The sequence below is a fragment of the Telmatherina bonti genome, assembly GCF_933228915.1.
Source record: "Telmatherina bonti genome assembly, chromosome: 11".
In the NCBI taxonomy this organism is placed as follows: domain Eukaryota; kingdom Metazoa; phylum Chordata; class Actinopteri; order Atheriniformes; family Telmatherinidae; genus Telmatherina; species Telmatherina bonti.
Window position 1 is genome coordinate 25367929 of NC_136629.1, and position 22940 is coordinate 25390868.

Consider the following 22940-nt stretch of genomic DNA (forward strand, 5'->3'; position numbering starts at 1 on the left):
GTTAAAGCATACCAGAGGGTCCACAGATCCCAGCTATGCAGCTCTGCTTCCAGCTTTATGCCTAGTGAACACTTAGTATTTTTGATTATGTCACAAATTATAAAACCCCTTTTTCACAAATTATAAAACCCTTTTTTTTTGTCGTTTTTGTTCCCATTTTGCCCCTGCCGGTCTTTTATTGGGGTTTGTAGCAGAGGAGGGTGAGGAGGTTTCGCAGACTAGCAATATTTGAGGAAGATGACTGCAGCATTTAACTGGAATGTGGATGATGCTGCGTCTGACAAACAGACATACTAAACTCAGACACAAGAGTGTGTGAAGGTCATTCTGTTGATATGTGACTCACTTCGTTGCAATCCATCTCAGCAAATTAATCACACAGCAGCAGCAGCAGCAAAACAACTGCCTCCAGCTATTCATCTCTGTCTAAAAGCTTTTCCTGTTTTAACTGCAGAATTTATAAAAATCTTGACTATTTAAAGTGTAAAAAGTTAGTGTCCAAAACAGTTTTAGGTGTTTATTCACCAGTTATTCATTAATAATTCAAAAATTCTGAGACCCTGAAACATAAAATGACAAAAACAAAACATGTTGATTTTGCATCACTTTGCAGTAGAGCTGTACGTCTTTTTTTAATCTTCTTTTTCAACACATATGTTAACCATTCAGGTGAGATTTATGTGATGCATGTCCAAGAGATAACAGAGGCCTTTTGTTCGCTTTTAAACCTCCTTATATTACATTTACATTTGAATAGTCAGTTTCCATCAAGCCTCTTCAAAATATCTGCTGTATCACAAACATTTACTTATTGCAAACTTGAGACCTTTGAAAGATGGTACAGTTTAAAACAAACTGCTTTCGCCTTAATAAGACACAGACATACACATCAAAGGTGTATGCCAGCATGTTAACATGTTTAGGAACATGTAATTACACGTGTAAGAGTCCACTGAGTTATATAAAGTACAGTAAAGTTCTTTATGCTTTCCTCTTTTTCATCTGCATTTTCTTTCCAGACAGCGCCCCCTTCTGGGCTCCTTTCACCATGCCCTTAAACTGCCCATGTAGTTTGGCGCGTTTCCTGTGAACACAGATTAAACCATGATAATATCAGGTATGTTTTGTCCAATGTATTGCCCAAATATAAAAGAGCAGATGATCATACCTGCGATTGAGTTGGGCCTTTTTCAGGGGCACATAAGCATAAGGATCAAGCTTTCCTTTTCTCTTCACATCTCCCTTTCCTTTCTGGTGTGTGAGGACGACAGACAGAATGACTGTCAGAAAAACACCTCAGTCAAGTCACTTATTGCAACGGGTTTTTCTAAAAACTCACCTTTGATTTATAATCGTTACCAATGTCTTGACCACCTCCCAGAGGTCTGTGGATACCTGAACCACCAGCTGAGACCAAAGCAAAAGGATCGTCAGCATCAAACGCTGCAAGTCAATGAAACTGCCAGTTTATTGTATGATTATACTTACCTTTATATTTCAACTGAGGCTCAATTTCCATATCATCATCAAAGTTGTCACCTTGAAACTTCCTCTTTTGTGACTTTTTCTGTATTTTGAAAGGATGACCGTCAGCAAAACAGCCAATAAAATAAACAAATAAATAAAATCCACAGCAGCTGGATACAGGAAACACTCACACTTCTAATTCCTGCTTCTTCTAGGATATCTTTCATCTCTTCTCCATCTGTGAAAGAGCAAAGCATTGCTATTACAGCGTGTTCAGACATGTAGCTACAGACACAACAAGACTTTATGACTCTTACCTCTGTCTTTGTTTTTCACATCTTCCCCATCATCCTCTCTAATGATCAACCGTCCATCTGAGGTCACCTTAAAACCATGCTGAACCTTGGTGGCCTTTTTCAGCTCAGGGTTTGTTGCTGAGAAACAGAGAACATCTCGTTAACTCTTCTGTACCTAAATCATTCCTGTATGTCAGTAAAGGAAGTGGACAACATCAATCTGACAGCAGCTACTGGAGTCCAAGTCTGGATGCTGCGTTACCTAGAACTCTCTGGGAAACCTTAGGATCCAAGAAGTTAAGTGGCTCATCCTCCACTCCCTCTTTGAGCCACGCCTTTCCTTTCTGCTGCTTGCCTGCTTTCTTCTGAGCATTACGAGGCTTTCCTTCATCCTCTGACAAATCACTGTCAGACTCTGCAAGGATGTCCTCAATACTGAACACAAGAGAACACAAAGGTTTTAGGGAGAAAATGTCGATTTAAACGTGAAAGCAAGTTTTGTGCTCAGGCCAGATGTCTTACCTTTTGTTGTTTGCTTTAGGTGCCTCCACTTCGCTCTCCGAGTCGTCCTGTTCCTCGGCAGCCTGTTTTCTCCTCTTGTTGCGTGCTTCAGCCTTGCGGATGTTTGCCAGGACTTTGTGGTGTTCTGCAGGCAGCATGCTCTTCACCAGCTCAAAACTGGAAACGCAGCAGCACGTTTAACAAGCTGAAGGTGTCATTGATAGGTAAAGAGATAAAAAAAAAATTTTTTTTAAAAATGGAGCACTCACCCAAACTTTCTAATAAACTTGGTGAAGATGTTCTTCAGTTTAGTTCTGAAGTGTCTTCTCACGTCATCCTTGATGTTTCCAACACCCTCCATCTGAGTGGAACAGAGAAATTCTAGTATTCTCTTTTATTTTTTAACTTTTCCAAATGATGTCCTTTCTTTTTTTTAAAAAAAATATATTTAACAATAAGGAAACATTTCTCATCAACTCCAGCAGGAGTTTCTATGTAAAATTTGTCATTTTGGCTCATTTTTTCTGGTGAGAGATTAAACTACATAACAAAAAGCTTAAATGTAAGAGAAATGGGAGTTATTCATCAAGATAGAGCCGATTCTACGAGGAAGGGAGGGGAAGTGGTGGTGGGTTTAAAATATGATTTTAAAAGTGATTTTTTTCCCCCCCCAAATAAATAAATCACATTTCTGAGTTAGGAAATAGTCAAGCTGGCATGAAGTTCTTGTGTGAATTCCACAAACCAACATGTTGAATTCATACCATGACAGTGACATGTGAGGCCAGCGTCTTGGGGTCCATCACAAAGAGAATGACCTTTATGAAACCTAAGGCAGCTTTGACAATCTCTCTGGTGCGAGATGACATTAAAACACAAACATTGTGCAGCAGCTGCTCCATAGTGGACACTTCTATGGAATCTGTAGGAGATAAAGCAACAAACTGAATTCCACTCACAAATGTCTGCTTTTTATTCAACACCTGGAAACTGCCGACATCTAGGCGGCTTACCTTTAAACTCAAACACCAGACGTGTCAATGCCAACACTGTACAAGTGATCATGGTGACTGAACCTGAGAGTCCAGCATACATCAACACCAAATACTGCTCCATGGCATCTAGACCAGAGGAAGAGAATCAGTTATTTTATGCTCACAATCTTCAAACTGAGACATCTGTATGTAAAGCAGATGCGTCACCTTTTTTGTTTCCACAGAAGCGAACAAAAGCATTTCCAATTTCCACCAGCAGATTGTAAGCATTCTTACGAGCCCCAACAGACACCTCCTTGGTACAGATTATTACCTGAAGACAGAAAAAAAAAATCCTGATAAAATCTTTAAACATCAGTGTTCTCTGTTTATGTGTGCTTGATAGCTTTTATTGGCGCCGGTACCTCTGGCAGCAGCGCAGTGAGGAAGTCTCTGTGTTCCTCATTTAACCTTTTCACAATGTGAATGAGGCACTTCAGTCTTGGCTGAGAAACAGCAGCACAAATTTGAGGTGAGACAGTAGGTTCAACTTTAATACTCATTCTATCTGGTGTTATGTTAAATTTGCTCCTATCAACACATTGGCCTCACCCTCTTTGCTGGTGAAGAAGCATTTTTTAGTGTATCAAGCAGGACTATTTTAAGAGTTTCCAAATTAGACACGACAAATGACCTGCATTCCCCTCTCTCTCCTCCACACATCTCCTCCAGCACACGATATGCTTTCTTCTGCATGCCAGGCTCTTTGGCCTTAGTTAACAAAAAAGAAAGAGAAAGAAAGAACACCAACATCCCAAAAGTTAAGAAATATGCTAAATATGTTGAAATGAAATACATCATTTTGCAAACCGTATTATGCCTTTACCTCCAAATATGGTCTCATCAGCTCAAATGTCTTATTCATGGTGGCTTCATCTACAAAGGGAGCCATGGCAACCACGAGATCCATCACTGATAGCCTAAAAAGTAAATGAGGACATTATACAAGAATTAAAAAAAACAGAATTCAGGCGCAGGAGTAAATACGCAATGCAAAGCCTTTTCTAAAATGAACAAGCCAATTATTAAGATCCTAAAATCGTATTCCTGTCCTACCGTGTGAACTCGGTGCTGTCTGTGCTCGTCAACCTGTCAGTGGCCTTTTGCAGGAATGTGCAGATAAGCTGAGGAAGAATGTTTCTATTAGTAATGTAGAGTAAATTGTGCAAACAAAGCATTTTAATGCTGCTAAACAACACAAACAAAAACTGACTTACCTGCAGTTCAGTAACGGTTAAATACACTTTAATGGTGTCCAGTACAGCCATTCTGTACGTTCCAGGTTCTCCTTCTGCAGGCTGCTGGCTGTACACATTAAAAAGGATGGGCAGGAAGTTCTTAGAGAAGCGGCCCACTTCAGCCTTTTCTTCTTCTACAAACATCAAGCAGACACAAACATTTATAAAGGTTTTGATGTTGCCGCAGCAGTTTTATATATTAACTCCATGTTGACCCTGAATTCATATGTCCTACCTGTGGAACAGCTCTTGTTGATCAAAGTGCGCAGCGCCTGGCACACTGTGAGTCTCAGGTCTGGCCGTTCATTAATGACCATGCCGAGTGTGCGGGCGATGCCTTTGAAAGAAGCCAGCAGGTCTATGGGACGTGTACAGAAGCCAGGAAGCATGGTCCAAATCTGAAACGAAGCTCAAATGTTAGAGCCTTTTAATTTAAGAGGAAAAACAAAAATAATCACTGATTTTGGTCAATACCAAACTCATAATTATATAAAGTTTAAATCATTCAATTTAATTTTAAAGAAAAATGCGTACAAAGCAGGTATTGGGTCTAGCTGGTCCCCACCAGAAGTCAAGGCTGCTGCAAACTTGGGCACTTCAGACAACTATCACTGAATCCACATGCAGAACGCAGACCTGCCGCTTTAGTCTTCCTAATCCTTATACTGTGCATTATCAAGTTATAAAAGGGAGACCAGTTAAGTCTGAAACCTGAAGCTGTAATGTTTGGTAGACTTTGGCCTCCAACTTCTTTCCCGCTTGTTCCAACTCTTCACCTACAGCACAAGAGCAGATTCATGAGTTAATATACATAAAAACCCAATTAGATCTACTTTTTCCATTTCTCATTCTGGTGAATCACCTCTCTGCTTGAGTGTAGAAGCCAGAGGGAGGAAATAGGATGTGAAGAAGCCAAGGTTAGTGTTCTTCACATGATCTCGTATGATAGGAACAAGCCAGCTGCGCGGGAACTCTAGGTCATCACTGAAAAGCAACCACGCAATCAGTTAAAGCACAATAACATTGAGAAACGTACTCTTGAGTGTTTTTCCATGTATGTGTTCTTACTCATGGCCAGTGATGTTGAGAGGCACAGCAGCCAGCACAACTTCAGGTCCCATACTCTCAATGGCTCCTCCCACAGCCAGGTCCAACTCACCGCTAAAGGGGAAATGAGGAGTCGAGCGCAGGTCTGCCAGAGACTGCAGGGACTGACCAGCGGGAGACGCAGAGACTAAGAAAAACATTCCTTTTATCCAAAAAGCCACACAAAATATTCTGCAGCTTTACCTTGGTCATGATAGGGTGGGATTGTTTTCCTGCAATCCGATAAAAGCAACCGATGATCTGCAGCACAAAGGGCCAGGTAGCATGAAAGCGATAGGAAAGTCCTTCCTCTACAATACTGGAAAAGATCGACAGAACTCAGCTGAAATCATCATGATGAGAATTTAAATCTAGTGTCTTCATACAAAACAGGACCATTTTAGCAGAAACATCAAGGAGTCATACCGAAACATTTTGCAGACATATAAGGGGTTCCCTGCAGAGGCAGTGGTAGTAACCATGCCGATCTCCGGCATATGAGGGCCAACACATTCAGTCAACAAAGTCTGAAACAAATAAACAATGAATCAATTAGGAGCCACTTTAACAACAGCAACCATCTCATTTTTATTAAATTATTTCTAATCAACTTTAAATTTAGTTTCAAAGGTAAAAAAAAAAAAAAAAAAAAAATATATATGGAAACTGTGAACACTGCATCTCTTGACACACTACAGTGTCTTTTACCTTTAGTGTGTTGGTAGCGGCAGAAACCACCTGGGCGTGTGGCGACAGCAGGCAGGACATGGCAGTAGAGAAGAGGCGAGGGAGGTGACCCAAACTCAGAGAACTCTGCAAACTAGACAAAACACGTGTTGATCAGTCTGTGATCTGTCAATACTATACTGTTGTGATGAAAATCCACGGCAATACCTTGACAGGTGAACGTGTGCTTTCTCCATGACAGTAAGCCAGGCCAGGAGAGGCTGCAGGTCATTCTCACTGGGAAGGTAATCATACAAAGCCTGTGGATCAAAAATGAAAGTTTGATTTTACTCCAAGTTTTACGTAACAACCAAGAAGCTCCTGTTTTTTGTGTTTTTTGTTCTCTCACCGTGATGATTTGAGCGTTGAGTTCTGGTGAGAGAGTTGAAGCATTTGGCTTTCCACTGAACAGCTGGTGAAACGCCTGCATGGCACTGGCTGTCACCAGCTACAGCCGCAAAACACAGCATGTTACATCAAAGCTACTCACTATTTCATACAGCTGAACAAAAATAATATGAGGATGCAACTAGGAATAATATGGCATTCTCACCACGTGGCTGAGGGTCATCACTCGTAGCAGAGTCTCACAACAGGACTTGACAGCTCCCAGAGGAAATGTTCCGATCAACTCCTTCAAGAGACAGAGCACATGAAGTGTGGTGGTGTCTTCTTTGCTGCCTGAGAGGGTAAAAATGAGCACAAAAAAATCATAAAGACATAAAAAAAATTCACTTTCTTAGTAATAAATATAAAAAAACAAATCCCATTACAAAACATAATGTGTTTAAAACCAGTGTACGTGTCTAAGGCCAATTTATGCTGGACGCAGAAGACAGATATGCAAACAGAGACAACACTGTACGTCTTCTACATCATTTATGCCAAAATTGGTGTGTTTTTCAGGGGCTTCAGCAGAATCAGTGTAGAGCAGTATAGCTGACAAGTGACTAGTGAATGGAACAAACTAGAGAAGAATTGGAAGAACAGGATGAGGAGGAAGAAGACGACGACAAGGACAAAAACTGTAAAGAATTTAAGAGCTTTTGGTGAAAGGCTGTGAGAGTGTGTTGGATGGTTGAAAACAACAGAGAATTACTGCCATCAACCAGTGCCTTAATGTGGAACTATTATGTCCATTTCAGGCTAATTTATTTTTATTTCTGAGCCCAGAAGGGCTGGGATTTATCTAGTTATTGTCACAAATCGCTTTATTTACTTCAGACCGACCCTCTCCGTAGGCTGTCAGATCAGCCTGTGGGCAAAACGAGTGGATTGAGACTCTTCCGCATTAAGCCCCGCCTCCCGCCACTGCTCTACATCAGGAGCGTGCACCGTACCTGCTTTCGCCGTCATTGTAACATCTCAAACAGAAGGATTAGGCTAATATGAACTCAATAAAAAAAACAAAATACAATGTCAACACATAGCATACAGCCCTACATGTTGGAATCTGAATCAGACCCTGAAAACGAAGTGGAAAACAGCAACCCACAGCAACGAATGCAGCAGGATGTCTCTCTTTGGTAAACTCACCAGCCATCGCTCAAAATAACTTTATCAGACGTTTTCCACCCGCCTGATGTTTTTGTACATGCCCTTGTTAACCAGTAGAAGGTAACCCGTCACAAGGATTTCCAAGTAGAAAAAACTCTGTAAAACGACGCGTTTTTCGTCGCCATGGAAACCGAACGGAGAGCGTGCTGGCACTCAAACTCAAACATGCGTTTAGGTGATAAAAAACAGTGTCGTTCACATGTCTGATGAGGTTTCAACACTGTAACACTGTAGAAAGCTCAGAAAACTTGAAACACCATAATAGCACCCCTTTAAACAAACATCAGAACACAGGAGTGAATGCTGAACTCAGTACTGCCCCCTAGTGGACGAATGAACTTCATAACCATGGCAACATAAAAGATGAATGGAAGTATGAAGGGAAGTGATGCAGAAAACTGTAAACAGACTGACCTATAATGTACATAAGACAACATAGCTGGACCTTAAGACTAACTCTGTCCAAAGGTTTTACATGGGATTTAAACGAGGACTTACAGATGGTAAGATTAAACAACCCAGTATTTTCCCCAATCATTTGTTGGTGCTGTGTAGATGCTTTAGCTTGACATTCAGGTAAAAGAACAAATATAATCACCTCAAGAAAATGTTTTGGCAACCAGGAAAACTACTTGCTCTTAAATGCCTTCATAAGCTTCTGACTTCCATTATTTCTTTGAAATTACAGACCTTGATAGAACTTTGCTATGTTTGGGAATTTTTAAAGATTTCTTGTGGTAATAAGTAATTGATCAACATTTATGTCTCTAAGTAGTCTATTTTTTCCTTTTAAAACGGCCTTTTATGCTTGACGCAGAAAACAGATATGCAGATGGAGAGGCGGTTTGGTCTGTCTCCTGCATTGCATAGTTTGTTTAGTTTTCAATGAGCTTAGTTGTTATCAACAGAGGACTGGAAATCATTGGGGCAGTTCTAAGTTTTATAGTTCACTCAGCAACAGGAACAAAACAGAGAAGAAAATGAACAAGAAGAAGATGAGCCAGAAACTGCCAAATAAAAAGTACCCGAAAAAAAAACAAAAGAAGTTGAGATCAGAAAAAAAAAAAGGTTTTATTCTTCTACTTCTTATGGTGCTGTTGAACATCTGTAAACAACCTGTCAGTGGTAATCCAGTTTGCTAACTGGTGGATAAACTGACTTAAAAACTATGGTAATTCGCATGCAAGTAATAGAGCGGTGACATATGAAAACGCTTCAAACCGGCGTCCGCACTTATGTAAGAACACAAATCAGCTTGAAGTCAGAAGTGCTGGAAATTATTATAAGAACAGCTAATTTTATGAACTGGTAAAGGGATTTGTACTTCTATAGCGCTTTTCCAGTCAGCTTGACCACTCAAAGCACTTTGCACTGTATGTCACATTCACCCATTAAGCAACACACACACACACACACACACACACTCACAGGCACATTGGGAGGCAATGAGGGTTCATTGTCCAAGGACAGTTTAGCATGTATACAAGGGAAGCCTGGAATCGATCCACCAAGTTGTTGGAAGACAACTTTCTCTTTCTCCTGAGCTAAAGCCACCTATGACTATCAAAACTATCATAATTATTACTGTTGCTACTGCTATTATAATTATCATTAAAGTACATCAATTAAGATGCCTTACCTCCTGCCTGCTCCATTTCCTTGATGCAGAACTTGGCTGTTGTAACTGCAGCGGGGTGATGACTCGGGCCATTATCCGTAAACAGGAAGTCACTTCCTCTAAGAATGGAGCAAACACCTTGTTGTGCTGCTTTACGGATCTGCAAGGGAAAAAATGGTAAAGATCCATTAGTATAAAAACTCTTTATTTTTAACATTTCAGTAAATGCTGCACTCAACAGCAACCAGAATGCATTTCCCCATGAAGGCTGATGGGACCAACCTTTGGCTTGCTGTGCACAGTGAAGCTGAGCAGGCCGTGGTAAGCCTGCAGAGTGGATGGGTACGTCCAGACAGACACATCCTGCTTTCTCAACAAAGTTGCCAGGCATGACAGGATCTGTGCATGCAAATAAATATTGACATGGTTTTTTTTTATTTATCTGAACCAGTTTTTGACAATGAAAAAAACTAGGAAGAGAAACTGAGACAAGTTTAATTACCCATCTAAGAGCTGAAGAAGCGTCAGATGTGGCTTGATTAGACATGACATCCATCAGAGCTTTGGTGGTGTCTGAGAACTTAGACATAAGCACTGGAGCAGGAACCCTGTGCATAAAGAACACCATCCAGCAGCTGCAACTTTGTAGCTTTGTTATTAAAAAATTAAACTCATGTCAAAATCCTACCGCTTCATGACAAGGTTGAGGAGGTATGCCACTGCAGCCTGTGACTCTGCTGAATCAACAACTTCTAAGGTGGTCATCTACATTAATACAGAAACACTGCATTTTAAGAAAGAAACTTTGATCTAAATTATTTTCAAATTATTCTGTGCTTTATTAGTGAAGACAAAAAAACCTCTACAACACTTACCAAAGCAGCAAAGTACTCAGTTTCAGTCTCTTTCCCCCCTTGACTTCGGATCACCTCAGTAACAGCTGCCAAAACTGCACAAATCTGTGAGGAATATCACGTTATAGAGTTACAAAGAAACTCAGTTTCTGGGATTTTAGACCACATGTTTATTACCATAGACGTGTTCTTGAATCAAGTCTTAAATTCTTAAAGGGGTGCTGTTATGGTATTTCAAGTTTTCTGAGCTTTCTACAGTGTTACAGTGTTGAATCCTCATCAGACATGTGAACGACACCGTTTTTTATCACTTAAACGCATGTTTGAGTTTGAGTTCCAGCACACTCTCTGTTCGGTTTCCATGGCGATGAAAAACGCGTTTAAGAGCGTTTTTTCTACTTGGAAATCCTTGTGACGTCTCGGGGGATAAGGTTCGGTGATTGGTTACCTTCTACTGGTTAACAAGGGCATGTACAAAAACATCAGGCAGGTGGAAAACGTTGGATAAAGTTATTTCCAATGATGGCTGGTGAGGTTACCAAAGAGAGACATCCTGCTGCATTGGGTTGCTGTTTTCCACTTCATTTTCAGGGTCTGATTCAGATTCCAACATGTAGGGCTGTATGCTATGTGTTGACATTGTATTTTTTATTTTTTTTTATTGAGTTCATATTAGCCTAATCCTTCTGTTTATGAGATGTTACAATGACGGCGAAAGCAGGTACGGTGCACGCTCCCGATGTAGAGCAGTGGCGGGAGGCGGGGCTTAATGCGGAAGAGTCTCAATCCACTCGTTTTGCCCACAGGCTGATCTGACAGCCTACGGAGAGGGTCGGTCTGAAGTAAATAAAGCGATTTGTGACAATAACTCGATCAATCCCAGCCCTTCTGGGCTCAGAAATAAAAATAAATTAGCCTGAAATGCACATAATAGTTCCACTTTAAGAAAGTTTCTGTTCTTTCATCCTTATTGTCAGGTTTTGGTCATGATAGCAGCTGAAAATTTCTCTACAACAAAACAATAAGTCTGCTAACATTAAGAACTCAAATCATTAAGTTACTTTATAATGCTCTAATGGTAAAACATAATGAATCATCAGCCAAATTCCTACCTCTTTGTGTGCAGCTGAGTTGGACTCCCAAAAGCGCTGGACCTTTCTAAATGTAAGGTTGGAGCAGTCCGACAGGCCACTGAGGAAGGTGCCTGAGGTTCTCTCCGACATCTGATCAGACTCCTCTTCCATTCGGTCATCTTTATGGCCACCAGCCCTGATCTCCAGTGGACCAGCCTGCAGTTCATTATGAAGCTTGAGAGAATCAACTGTGAGGTCACTCTTTTCTGTGGGAATAAATTAAGAGACATGCCTTTACTTTAAATTTATACCAAATGACATCAAACATAACTCATATATAAAAACATGAGGGGGATAGGGGGAAAGCGGGTCTTTTGAAAAGGTTCTCTTGTGTCAAATATACACGTGAAAAGTCAATGTTACAGTTCTGTACCCTTAGAGAGCAGGATTTATATTAGATAAAGGTCATTGCAAACCTGTAGTTTTTAAGGAATTCTGAGTTGGCCTACAACTGACATTCATCCAACTAATCAAGTAGCCAATTTATCTTGTTACAAATGTCAATAAAAGCTTGAATAAAGAAACTAAAACAATGAATTATTAATGACCCATTTAAATACATAACTTGATAGTTTCTACTCTGGATGACTGTCCTACCTGTAAGCAGCGTTGTGATCCATGTTCACCAGGTGACAAAACATATTCTTTTATTTTTATCAGTCCAAACTCAACATAAAAGTAACCAAACACGACTACACAATAGGGAGTAGAGCAAATGATGAGTAGGCTACTTGTCAGTCCAAGCCCTGATAAACTTTGTACGTTTATCAATTTAAACTCTGTCAAAGCAGCCTATGATTTACGAGACGATCATCAAATTACGTAAACTCAGATTATAGAGATGGTCTTTTCCACTGGCAGAATTACACTGATTGATGGTTGAAATGTAACTCAGATAAACTTAGCTTAGACTGTAAGGCTAATGCTAGCCCATGTTAGCACTAGCCAGAAACCCACGTGTAGCTTACCAGCGGGTCGGCTGAAGAAGCGGCTTTTTGCAGACTCTCGAAAACGATTTGTTTGCGGGTTTGAGTCGCTACTGTGTCCCTTCTTCCATCGTTTGACTTTCGATCCAGTCCCAGACCGAAGTTTCCCCGATTTGACCATTTTTCGGGGTTAAAAATAGTCACGATCCCCAAACTGCAAACCTCCAGATGACTCTGTCGCTCACAAAGTGACGTCATATGTCTACTCACGTGTCCGACCCGGCTTGGCATTGTTTCGACGGTAGGTGGCGCTGTATACCGTAAACAGTATAAATACATCTCGGCCCCTTTTATAGTCTATCGCAGCAGAGCTGGTCTGCTATGGCCTGCTCGAGAAACAAGGTTCAACTTGCTGGAAAAAAATGTTTCCTTTATATGCATCTATGTATTGTCACAATAAAGCTTTATTAAAATAAATAAATAAATAAATTGCTGAAAAAACAACAGCTAACAAAAAGCTGGTAATTTTACCCGAACTGTGCAAGTTTTTTGTTGTTGTTTTTTTGCTATGTTTTTGATGCATACATATATTGACAGAATATAAACAATCAAAATATTGTATTGTTATTATTGATGAACATAGTTCATATTGTAATAGGCAGCTTTCGTGCAATTGTAAACCGTTCTCTTCACAGTTTTTATTTACACGCGTGGAAAGAGGATGGAGTGAGACAGTATAGATGTTACATCCGTCAACTGCTAATTACAGAGCTTTTTTTGTTTGTTTCTGGTGTTTCTGTAGCCCACAGCAGTCAGCACTTTAACTTGGTGTCCTATGTGCATGGCATGATGAGCATCATTGGAGTGGTGACTTTGGGGCCCATCAAAGTTAACAAAATCAGCAAGTCTCTGCATCGATGAAGGCTGGAGAAAGGCAACATACTGACACCACCTTTTCTCATTGGATACATTTTTGGATGCCTTTGAAACTGTGCATGAACAGGAAACAACCATCCACCATGTGAGACAACCAAGATCAGTGATGGAAACATCATAAGTTTCAGCTAGCATAAAGGGACTAAATAAATAAGAAAAAAATGTAAGACTGGCTTTGAATTTACATTATTTATTAAGTAATTCAAGTACAGTGAACATCATAATGTAGATAAAACTACAGTATGTTCAGAGTTGTTGGGAGTGACAAAGTAAAATCAAACCTGATCATCTCTTAATACCTCTTAAAAAGGCGCTTTCATTACATTCCAAGTCTTTATCATGACTACATATTTGTGAGCTGAAAATGCACTGTGCACAGTTACATGACCAAACAACACATACTTAATCTGATAATTATAATTACATTTAATGTTCTTTCTACTTCTCAAAAAAAAAAGAAAAGACAAAAAAAAAGTGGATTTTCCTTATTTGGACCTTCAGGTGTGTTGAATCCAACAACAAGCACAAGCACAGAAAAACATGACAAGGAGAGAAACCCATGTAAACAACAGAGCTGAAAGTTGAGGTCTCCACAACAGACAGACAAACAGACACTGGGATGTGCATCTTAGGGCCCTAGGGTTCTTTACTCTAAAGTGTTTCAGTGCTTTTCATATTTTTACTTCCTTTGGGAAAAAAAAGGAAAATACAAAAAGAAGCAATATAAAAGCAATAACTTCTTATATAAAAATATACACAAAATTCCACTGCAGTACCAGCTGGAAACTGATTTTAGGCTCTACTCCTGCACTTGTAGCCCTCTCTGGCACATCCTTTATCTTTTATTCACTTCATTTCCTCTATTTCACTCATCCGTTGACCTACGGACCTATGATCTAAGGATTCATGTTGACAATCACTTGGACAACAAAGTCCTTTTGGATTTTGGCATCTTGCAGACGAGTCTTGTCAGTCAAAAGTTTCCCAGAGAAGAACCACCTCTGACGGGTTACTTCAATGTCTTCCCGTTCCTCCAGTTGTTTCTTCAGCTCAGCGATGGAGTCTGCCATGCTGGCTGTCAGACGCACATCCTTTCCTAAGACAACCGCAAAGCAAACGGTTGACAAAGATTACTGGAAAAAGCTGATGGACATGGAAAAGCTTCCAGCCAATGTAAGCCAAGGTGGGGAAAAACTGGCTAGCATATTGGATTTTTTTTGGGTTTTTTTGTCTATTTAAAGCTGTACACAGGATACATGCTGCAGCTGTCATTACCTGTTGATAATCGCACCCGCAGCTGGAAATCTTCTCTGCATGGTGGAGGTTGAGCCTGCTTTTGTGTGCTGTCAGACGCTTTGTTCTCACTGGATGATTCAGTGATGAGGTTGACAGGCGGGGCTAAAGTATACGCTGGGAGCTGGTAACGGTTGCCCAGTTCATCATAGCTTTCTGTGAGAGAGCCTGTGCAAGAGAAATGAGACTTATCAGCAACAACATTCTTAGAACATTTCAGCAACATAAAAATAGTGCAAACAGTGAACCTTTTTTCCCAATCTTCACGTCCAAATCTATTTTCTTTAGTATTATATCAAATGATGTAGTGGCCTTGAATGAGAAAAGTAGCAGTTAAAAACCCATCTCAGTGTGAGATATATAGCTTTTCTTATGAATTTACAGGGGGCACACATCATTGTGACTATTATATAACCGCTGCAGCAATAATCTTTGAACAATTCATGCATGGGATTTTGCAAACTGCTTTTTGACATTGTGTGAATTGTTAATACTGAATTATTGCTTTCTAGGAAAAATCTTTGGCCTAAAATTTTAATGATGTCATATCTGAAGTAGGCTGTGTCTTACCATGTGGCAGAGTGATGCAGGCCCCATCCACTATAGCCTGTGCTAGCTCCAGGTCATTGCACTCCACAGCCAGGGCAGCTGCCCTAAGTGCATCCCAGATCTCTTTCCGTCCGTCGAAGGCTGGAGCCGTATCCCAAAATTCATCTCTCTTGCTCCGCAGCTGTCCCTCTGTCATTGGGTACTCGCTCTTCCATTTTGGACGCTCTTTTTTTAAAGGTTCATTTCGTGCTATTAAAAAGACCAAAAAAAAAAGTGTTTAATCCAAGCAAAAGAAAAGCAGATTTAAGGACTAGAAAGTGTGAAGAAATTCGAAAAGACAAATAAAAAGAACAAAGGTAAACCTTTTACATTAAATTTATTCTAATAACAGAATAAAGAACACACAGGACAGTATTACTCAGGTATAGCAAGTTTTAAACCCTAAAAAGAAAAAAATGTTTAGTATGTGGAGCGTTGCCATGTTGACTCACGTCATCCCAGCTCTAAAAAAGGCTAAGCTCTTTTCCATTACCTCCAGCACTAGTAGGAGTCGGACCATTTTTTTGTCTGTTAATCAGATGCTCAAATAAATTTGAGAACAGGTGCTATTTATGACAAATTAGATCAATTTTCATTTTATTTTATGAGCTGCTATCATCTGCTAATATAGCATTATAACAGAGAAACATATCATAGGCAAAATTACCTAATTTCTACCATATGTTAGCAAACTAAATTTATAAAATTAGTTACAGTTTTGTCATTTTATATACTCTTTGCCATGTAAACAACACTGTGTGACCATATTAATTGTCTCATGCTGCAAGATATTATAACCTGCAGGTCAAGTCATGTCGGCGTATACAGGAAATCAGTTTTAAGAGTATGCCAAGAAAGTCATTTTGATTCACAAAGAGAATAAAATCAAAGCAGCTATTAATAGCACTGTGGATTATTGCAATGGCTGGCATACACATACTGACATGTGAACAGACAGACAGACACACACCAGTGGATTATGGGCAGTAATCAGGTTCCACATAACAGGCTTTATCTGTCCCTATCCTATAGGGCATTGGCTGGACTGATGAGCCCTCTTTGGCCAATGAGCAGCAGTGAAAAATGCACATGTTCAGCAACAGAAAACAGGGGGAAAAAATCCACCATCAATCAGTTGTCACATTTTCAAACATTGATGCTCTGCAAGACAGAAAAATAAGTGCAAACCTAATTTTTTCTTTTACCTTTCAAGTTTGGCTTTTCAGGACAAAGTGATGGATTAAGGTTTGTTATAATTGTTGAGAAAAAATTATATATAAAATAAAGATATATCATTATCTTTAATTATTCAACCAATGTTCATCAGCTGAATGTCAGAACAATAATTTGACGAGCATAACATCTTTGCCACTAAAAATTTCTCTGACAATTTATCATAAAATAGTCTTCTTTGTACATAAAGGACCATTCCCACCACTTAATATATTTGTTTTACACCATCATGGCACCACTGCATTGACTCAGTTCATCACACTGAGCTTCAGTTTGCAAATTAATTCTAATGAATTAATTAGCAAATAATTAATTAATAAGGGCATTAAAGTGTTGTAATAAGAGGCTAGATTTTTTTTATGTTTTTTTCACATAGCTAATCAAAATGCAACAAAAACTAGAATACTGCAATAAAAATGTGCTATCCTTATTCATTTTGTGGGATTTCATTATGTTAATGAACTTTAATGTGATAGGCAAATAAATGCAAATATTTCTATCTGGAACCCCATTGAGCCACCTGGTCTGCAGGTAACAGAGGGGACAGTAATATTGTTTTAGCTGAAACGGCTTTAGCACCTTCAAGCTTGTGTGTCTCTCCAGAAAAAATAAAAACTACTTTGAGTGCATTTTAGGCATTTAGAATTTAGTTTCCTTTTTATGGCAGCACATTCAGTAATATAAACCGCATAACTAAATTAGGTTTGTTTAATTACAGCATAGGACCAAAATAATCTTGTTTCATTATTTTTTCCATTAAACTTTGTGGAATCATTTTCCATAATCAGTGTCAGTAGTGAGAGATGACACCCTACAAATGATAAAAAAAAAAAAATAAATAAAAAAAAAAAAACATTCCCTCAACCTCATTGCAGGTGTAAATCAGCAGGCCTAATTTTTTGTTGACAGATTAGTTATGACATCATGTCCTCATTTGTTACTCAAGCTACCCAGAAACTAAGCTTGACTGGGTCATTTTAAGTCTTTATGTGTCATTGTTTTTTTATTTTATGTTTTTTTCCCCAACCTTCAGACTTAAAAAGTCCTGTTGGAGGCTCCTATGCACTAAAACTTGGTCAAATTTAGTAATGCTTGCAACGTAAATTAAAAAAAAACAAAAAAAACAAAAAAAACAAACAGTATTAAGGACATTTATGTGACTACTGCATTACTGTATCTCACTAATAACACTGAAAACAGTTTCAACTGCTTTATTTCAATATCTTAGGTGTTCGGTTTTAGTTGTATATGAACTGTGTTTTTTGCATTTACTACAACACACCTGCCTCTCCTTGTTTATTTGTTAGGTTGTTGCTGCAACATTTTAATGCTTCAGGTATTATCAAATTATTTTTTCATTTGAGTTTACTTGTATGCTCACAAACAACTTTTATATACAAAATCATATTGTAGATTGACATTTAATTGGGAATGACTGCTTACTGTTCAACATTTGTATCTATATTAGACTTTTTTCATATAATTTTAAAAGTGATGTTTTTGTGAAACAACAAATTTAAATACCTACATAAATTTAGGTTACTCAGCAGAAACATTAATTACGAAATAAGTAATGACACACACACTGAGCTTAACAACCCTCAAACCTAAAGAATGTTTTTTAACCTACAAAAAGAAAAAATGTAAATATGTACTTACTCTTCAGCAACATCTTAAAGGGTGTATTTGGAGCATGATAGTAATGGTATTCCCTGGAGTTAGGCACTCCCATAGCTGTTCTTTCTCTGAGGTTTACAGAAACTGTAGCTCAAGGTTTTTTGCATGAAACGTCCACAAAATGAGGTAATAAAGAGCGACCACAACTTTGACGACAATCCCTTCTGTGCTTCTTGAAATATGCCTCCACCTGACTGACTTAACACATTAAATAGAGTCCGATTCTAAGCTGTTGTGACACTTCCCCAATTGCTTAAAAATTACACTTTTCCCACTTTTATCCCTTCTAACAAACGCTAGTCAAAAATACCATCAGAGCAATTCATGGAACTGAGTTCAATGTATGAAGAGACTGTGTCCTTGCCAGAAGGTACCCTCTTTACACAAGAGGCCTAATCCTATCAGCTCTATTTAAAGACAGGATAGAAATACTCAAAGGCAACACTCTAAAGCTATTAACAGGCTACAAACTCTAGTCAGACCATTACAGTCTAGAAGAGATAGCTACTGTGGTCCTTGAAATACCCTAATCAGGGCAGAGCTCTTCCATTTATTTGATCAGATATGAATCTCAATCTAAGATAATTCATTGTCCTAAGTAACAGACAGACAGTAACAGTTCATTACACAGTTTGCATGCTCACATTTGACTAAAGTACAAGTTTTGAATGCATGAACCTCACTGGAGAAGTCAAACTTGTAAAACAGGTCATTTTTGTTTCAATATACTTTCATTTATAATATGCAGCAGATCAACTAAACAAAAATCCTGTACCAAATAGGTCAATGTTTTATGAAAACTTTCCAATGCTGCTGCTGCTCAATGCATAATGCATATCAATCCAGCCCAGCACACAGCCATTTGTTCACAAGGGATGGATTCAATGGTGTTTATATAATCTGTCCTACCAGAGCGGGTCGTCAGTTCAGATTAGATACAGTAAGCCATTGAGCTTGAGACATCTAACCACTGCCTCTGCCAAATTCAAACTGGAGATGATTTCCAATCTACATTGACGTATGAAGAACTCGTTGCATTAACTGTTAAATGTTTATCATTTGATATGTGGAAATTGATCTATCTATCTATCTATCTATCTATCTATCTATCTATCTATCTATCTATCTATCTATCTATCTATCTATCTATCTATCTATCTATCTAGCAAGAAAAGGTTTTAAACCCTTTAGTGAAAAGATTGTTTTTCACGATTCATGTTTGATTTTTGATTGGTTGAGAATGGATAGTTTTTCAAAAACAAAAATGGAAATAAAACAAACAACATTTGAAGTGAGACACTTTTAATTCTATTTTTCAAAGCTTAAAAAAATTAAATATCAATTCAAACATCTTTATTTATGTCTGACGGGCAGTTTATTTTAAATTCAAAATAACAAAAATTAAAATGGTCCTAAGAGCAATCATATAGGCACCGAGCATGGTATATATTTAATAACCCTATGGCAAGTAAAGGCTTGTAAACACTCCATGTAGCAGCTGAGAGTTCTTCAGCTCTTGACTGAGGCGAATTCATATCTTATTGAGGAAAAAGACTTTCAGCTTTCTTTATATAGTCAATAAGAACCTAAAGCATGATCAAGTCCCCTGCATGCATTTTCTGTCTTGTTTTTTCTCTAAATGCTTTTCTTTTTTTTTTTTAGATCAGTGGTCACGAACTCCGCACTACAGTCCTGCAGGTTTTCATATGTTTTCCTGTTTTAATACACCCCAATCAATGGATCATGAAAAAGCCTGTGTAAAACTTTACAACAAACTGTTTGAGAACCATTTCGTTTGAGTCAGGTCTAATGCACCAGGGAACAACTAAAACCTGCATGATGGTGGCCCTCAAGGACTGGAGTGGCTTGAACCTTATTTTAGATACTCATTTGAAATAGTAAATCATCATCTAAAGATTCCTAATAATAAATAATTTTGTAAATTCATATAGTCTTCTCCTTCTAAAAAAAAAACATATATCAATTTTATGAGAGATATATGCAGTTAAATGACCCTGTAGATGTTTATTCAGGTGAAAGGTTTGACAAAACAGAATTTCTAAAAGACTTCATTTTCAGTCTTTTGTGTTGTACTTGTATTATAAACATTGATATTAGGTATATAAAAATTGAAATTATAAGTACTTTATTAATCCACTAATGGAAAATAACAATTAAACAAAAACTGCTGTTTTTTTTCTGGCTGTGAAATGCTTTTTTTTTTTCATCTAATGCAGAGGTGAGATGTGTGCTGTTCAGCAGAACTTTTTCACTATATCAGCTAAATGCAAACAAGAACATTAAAACCCTCTCTTAAATTTAAGAGTTATTGTGTCTCATAATCTTTCATTCAAATTAAAACACCATCCTACAAACATAGAAACTTCTTCCCAGTTTCTGGTTTCAGTCATAATAAAGCTAATCTCCAAAGTACTTTATCCATTAATGCAGTGCACTTAATGTGATCAGCCTTCTTACCTCCACGTTTTTTGCTCCTTGTTGAGCCTCTGGCACTCCCTTGCCCATCCATCCTGCTCCTCCCAACACAGCCTCCCATCACAGTCCCTACATTCAAGATGAGGGAAAAAATCTATTTGCATTAAAGGCATATTTAGTCCATGTTATGATCTTGTATAAACAAAGAGTATGAATAGCAAAAAAAAGTGCAAGGAAAGCAAAATGAGAGAGTAATGACAGCTCAGCATTGCTTGTCCCTCTGAGGTCAGACAAGCTGCCATGTTTACGTCACGTGTACTGCCAGCTGACGGGTACACGCGCCAGAACATCATGCCTCTCTTCCTCTATTTACATTCACACGTTCGAAAAATGACTTTATGCATTGTTAACGTTACAACTATCTATTTATATTTTAAATTACTTACTTTAAGAGGATATCATCAGACTTTGCAAGAATTTATTTAGGTGAACTATAGCATCACGATTGAATAAAAACAGTGGATACATACCAGAAATCCAGTCTGCTAAATTATGCATCCGTGTGCAGTTTGCTTGCCACATCCGAACCTGTCTGCACAGGGAAATGATAACCGTGGCCGTGACGCGGAGATCAGTTGAAAATACCAGCCTGCGGGATAACAGACACAAAGTGGGGAGGAATGTGTGTCCGTGGAGGTCTGGCAGATTGATGATCTGTCAGATCCTGCAGAATCTTAAAGAAACGTCAACAGTTTCCCCCCCTGACAATACAATAAAAAAAAAAAATCCAAATTTCCTAAAACCATGTAAGACACCCGCTCAAGTGATCTAAGATAGAATCGAGCTACACTATGCGCGCATGCGTACTTTGGGCTCAGAAGCGGAACAGACTTTCAGAATAATAGCCTGGATGGGGCTTTCAGACAGACGAGCCTCCGTACATTCGAACTTTTTTTGTTTGTTGTCAGCATTATTAAAATTGATTAAATCATGTTTACTTATTCACTTTGAGTTTTTTTTTTTTTGTTTGTTTGTTTTTTGTTTTGTTTTTTTAAATATGATTTATTTAACCCTTTCCCCCTGAAGAAAATACGTCCAATTTAACCCCGGGTAGAAAATGTGCAATTCCTATGAATTTCCATGGTGGCCCAACTGGTGCAAATGCGCTTTCTATACAAAACACTCTGCATGTAAGAACAGAAATGCTAGGGGGGAGGCTGCAAGCATAAAGGACTGCTTCAAATGCAGAAACATATAGCAAAAAAAAAAAAAAAAAGTGCTGCAAATATAGAAATATGAAGCAAAACAAAAAACAAAAAAAAAAAAAAAAAAAAAACACTGCAAATACAAGCCTCTTGTCTGTCCCACTTGGGCCTCCGGAAAACAATGAGTTTTCACCCTAGACAGACAACACTGTGAAGAACAAAAGGTACTGGGGGGGAGTGTGAGCAACATGATTTCAGGGTGAGAAACTACATCAAGATACCTTATTTTCATTGGGAAAAAAAGGTACCTGTGGTGCTGTCTTAGGTACCAGGGCATGTCCTGCAAGACTAATAGTTTCTGCACATAGTATACTGACTCCAGACTTTTAACAGCCAGTCTCCTTTGTTTGCTGTAGAAACAACCAGCCGACACAATGAAACAGTGCAGTAAATATGCTGAATTGAAAGCAAACCTAAACAAACAAAACATTTTATTTCATATTAGAGGGCCTCTTTGACCTTGATTTGAGAATTTGACTAGAAAAAAAGACTTTGTTTTCCTGTACACAAACACGGCAAAAAAAGTCTCTAAACATAAATCCATGTAACTCTTACATGAAAACCAACACACACAGACAGGCACTTTTAGTTTTAATCAAGTTATGCTGCCAATCAACAGTCACAAATGCAACAGACAATAAGAAAAATACATGGAAAGAAAACTGATTTTTTTTTTTTTTTTTTTACAGCCAAAAGGTTGGTTTGAAAAGGTGTTGACTCCTAAATTAATTTTTATACTAAAATTTTAGAAGGTAAGGAAATAAATGTTATGATGACACTGAATGATGCAAAATGTCTCAAGGGGAAAGAGAAAACATTTTAACAGTGTATTAAAACCCAAAAATTAGATCCAACATATGAATTTTTAAAACTCGATTAAAACTGAAATCCTTGAAAAAGTTTGTCTTTCTAATTTTAATACAGGTAAGGTTATTGAGCCTGCATTGAAAAATGCAGAAAAGAGTACAACGGAGAGCACAAGGGTTAAATGAGTAAAGTTTTCTGTTCACCTTTTTGTTAGTGAAAACACAGTTTGTCCTCACCTTTACTCAGCACAAAGATTCAGTGATCACTCT

At 38.3% G+C, this 22940-nt stretch overlaps 2 protein-coding genes across 3 annotated transcripts; both read right to left on the bottom strand.

Annotated features, from left to right (window-relative positions):
* Positions 1–562: 562 nt before the first annotated feature.
* Positions 563–12663, bottom strand: rrp12 (ribosomal RNA processing 12 homolog). The gene is made up of 34 exons (XM_079248936.1): positions 12479–12663; positions 11490–11716; positions 10399–10482; positions 10212–10288; positions 10026–10131; positions 9806–9922; positions 9545–9683; positions 6902–7029; positions 6698–6796; positions 6517–6608; positions 6331–6442; positions 6049–6149; positions 5827–5941; positions 5605–5747; positions 5399–5520; positions 5248–5312; positions 4772–4934; positions 4516–4670; positions 4355–4422; positions 4125–4218; positions 3851–4009; positions 3664–3744; positions 3467–3572; positions 3278–3385; positions 3029–3186; positions 2534–2625; positions 2286–2441; positions 2026–2198; positions 1785–1901; positions 1659–1705; positions 1489–1567; positions 1340–1407; positions 1169–1251; positions 563–1084 (listed from the first exon to the last, which is right to left on the bottom strand). Exons 1-34 carry the CDS (start codon positions 12615–12617, stop codon positions 982–984), a joined length of 3876 nt encoding a protein of 1291 aa, XP_079105062.1. The 5' UTR covers positions 12618–12663; the 3' UTR covers positions 563–981.
* Positions 12664–13635: 972 nt separating this feature from the next.
* ubtd1a (ubiquitin domain containing 1a) lies at positions 13636–21415 on the bottom strand. 2 transcript variants are annotated; one of them, XM_079249246.1, is made up of 5 exons: positions 21130–21415; positions 20642–20728; positions 15236–15463; positions 14648–14833; positions 13636–14468 (listed from the first exon to the last, which is right to left on the bottom strand). In XM_079249246.1, the coding sequence occupies exons 1-5, from the start codon at positions 21179–21181 to the stop codon at positions 14269–14271; spliced, it is 753 nt and encodes a 250-aa protein (XP_079105372.1). In that variant the 5' UTR covers positions 21182–21415; the 3' UTR covers positions 13636–14268. The 2 variants fall into 2 exon arrangements, with proteins under 2 accessions (XP_079105372.1, XP_079105373.1); XM_079249247.1 differs by lacking the exons at positions 20642–20728; positions 21130–21415 and adding an exon at positions 18146–18481.
* Positions 21416–22940: the final 1525 nt, after the last annotated feature.

Bases quoted from the DNA above. Each gene is read 5' to 3' on its own strand.
- rrp12 (XM_079248936.1), bottom strand. From the start codon at position 12,617: ATGGTCAAATCGGGGAAACTTCGGTCTGGGACTGGATCGAAAGTCAAA. The intron at 5,521-5,604 runs GTAAGAACACAT...GTTGCTTTTCAG, and splicing joins CTCAACATCACTGGCCATGA to TGATGACCTAGAGTTCCCGC. The intron at 3,573-3,663 runs GTACCGGCGCCA...TTCTGTCTTCAG, and splicing joins TCACTGCGCTGCTGCCAGAG to GTAATAATCTGTACCAAGGA.
- ubtd1a (XM_079249246.1), bottom strand. From the start codon at position 21,181: ATGTGGCAAGCAAACTGCACACGGATGCATAATTTAGCAGACTGGATT. The intron at 20,729-21,129 runs GTATGTATCCAC...TCTTGAATGTAG, and splicing joins TTTAGCAGACTGGATTTCTG to GGACTGTGATGGGAGGCTGT. The intron at 15,464-20,641 runs GTAAGAAGGCTG...TCTTTTTAATAG, and splicing joins AAGGAGCAAAAAACGTGGAG to CACGAAATGAACCTTTAAAA.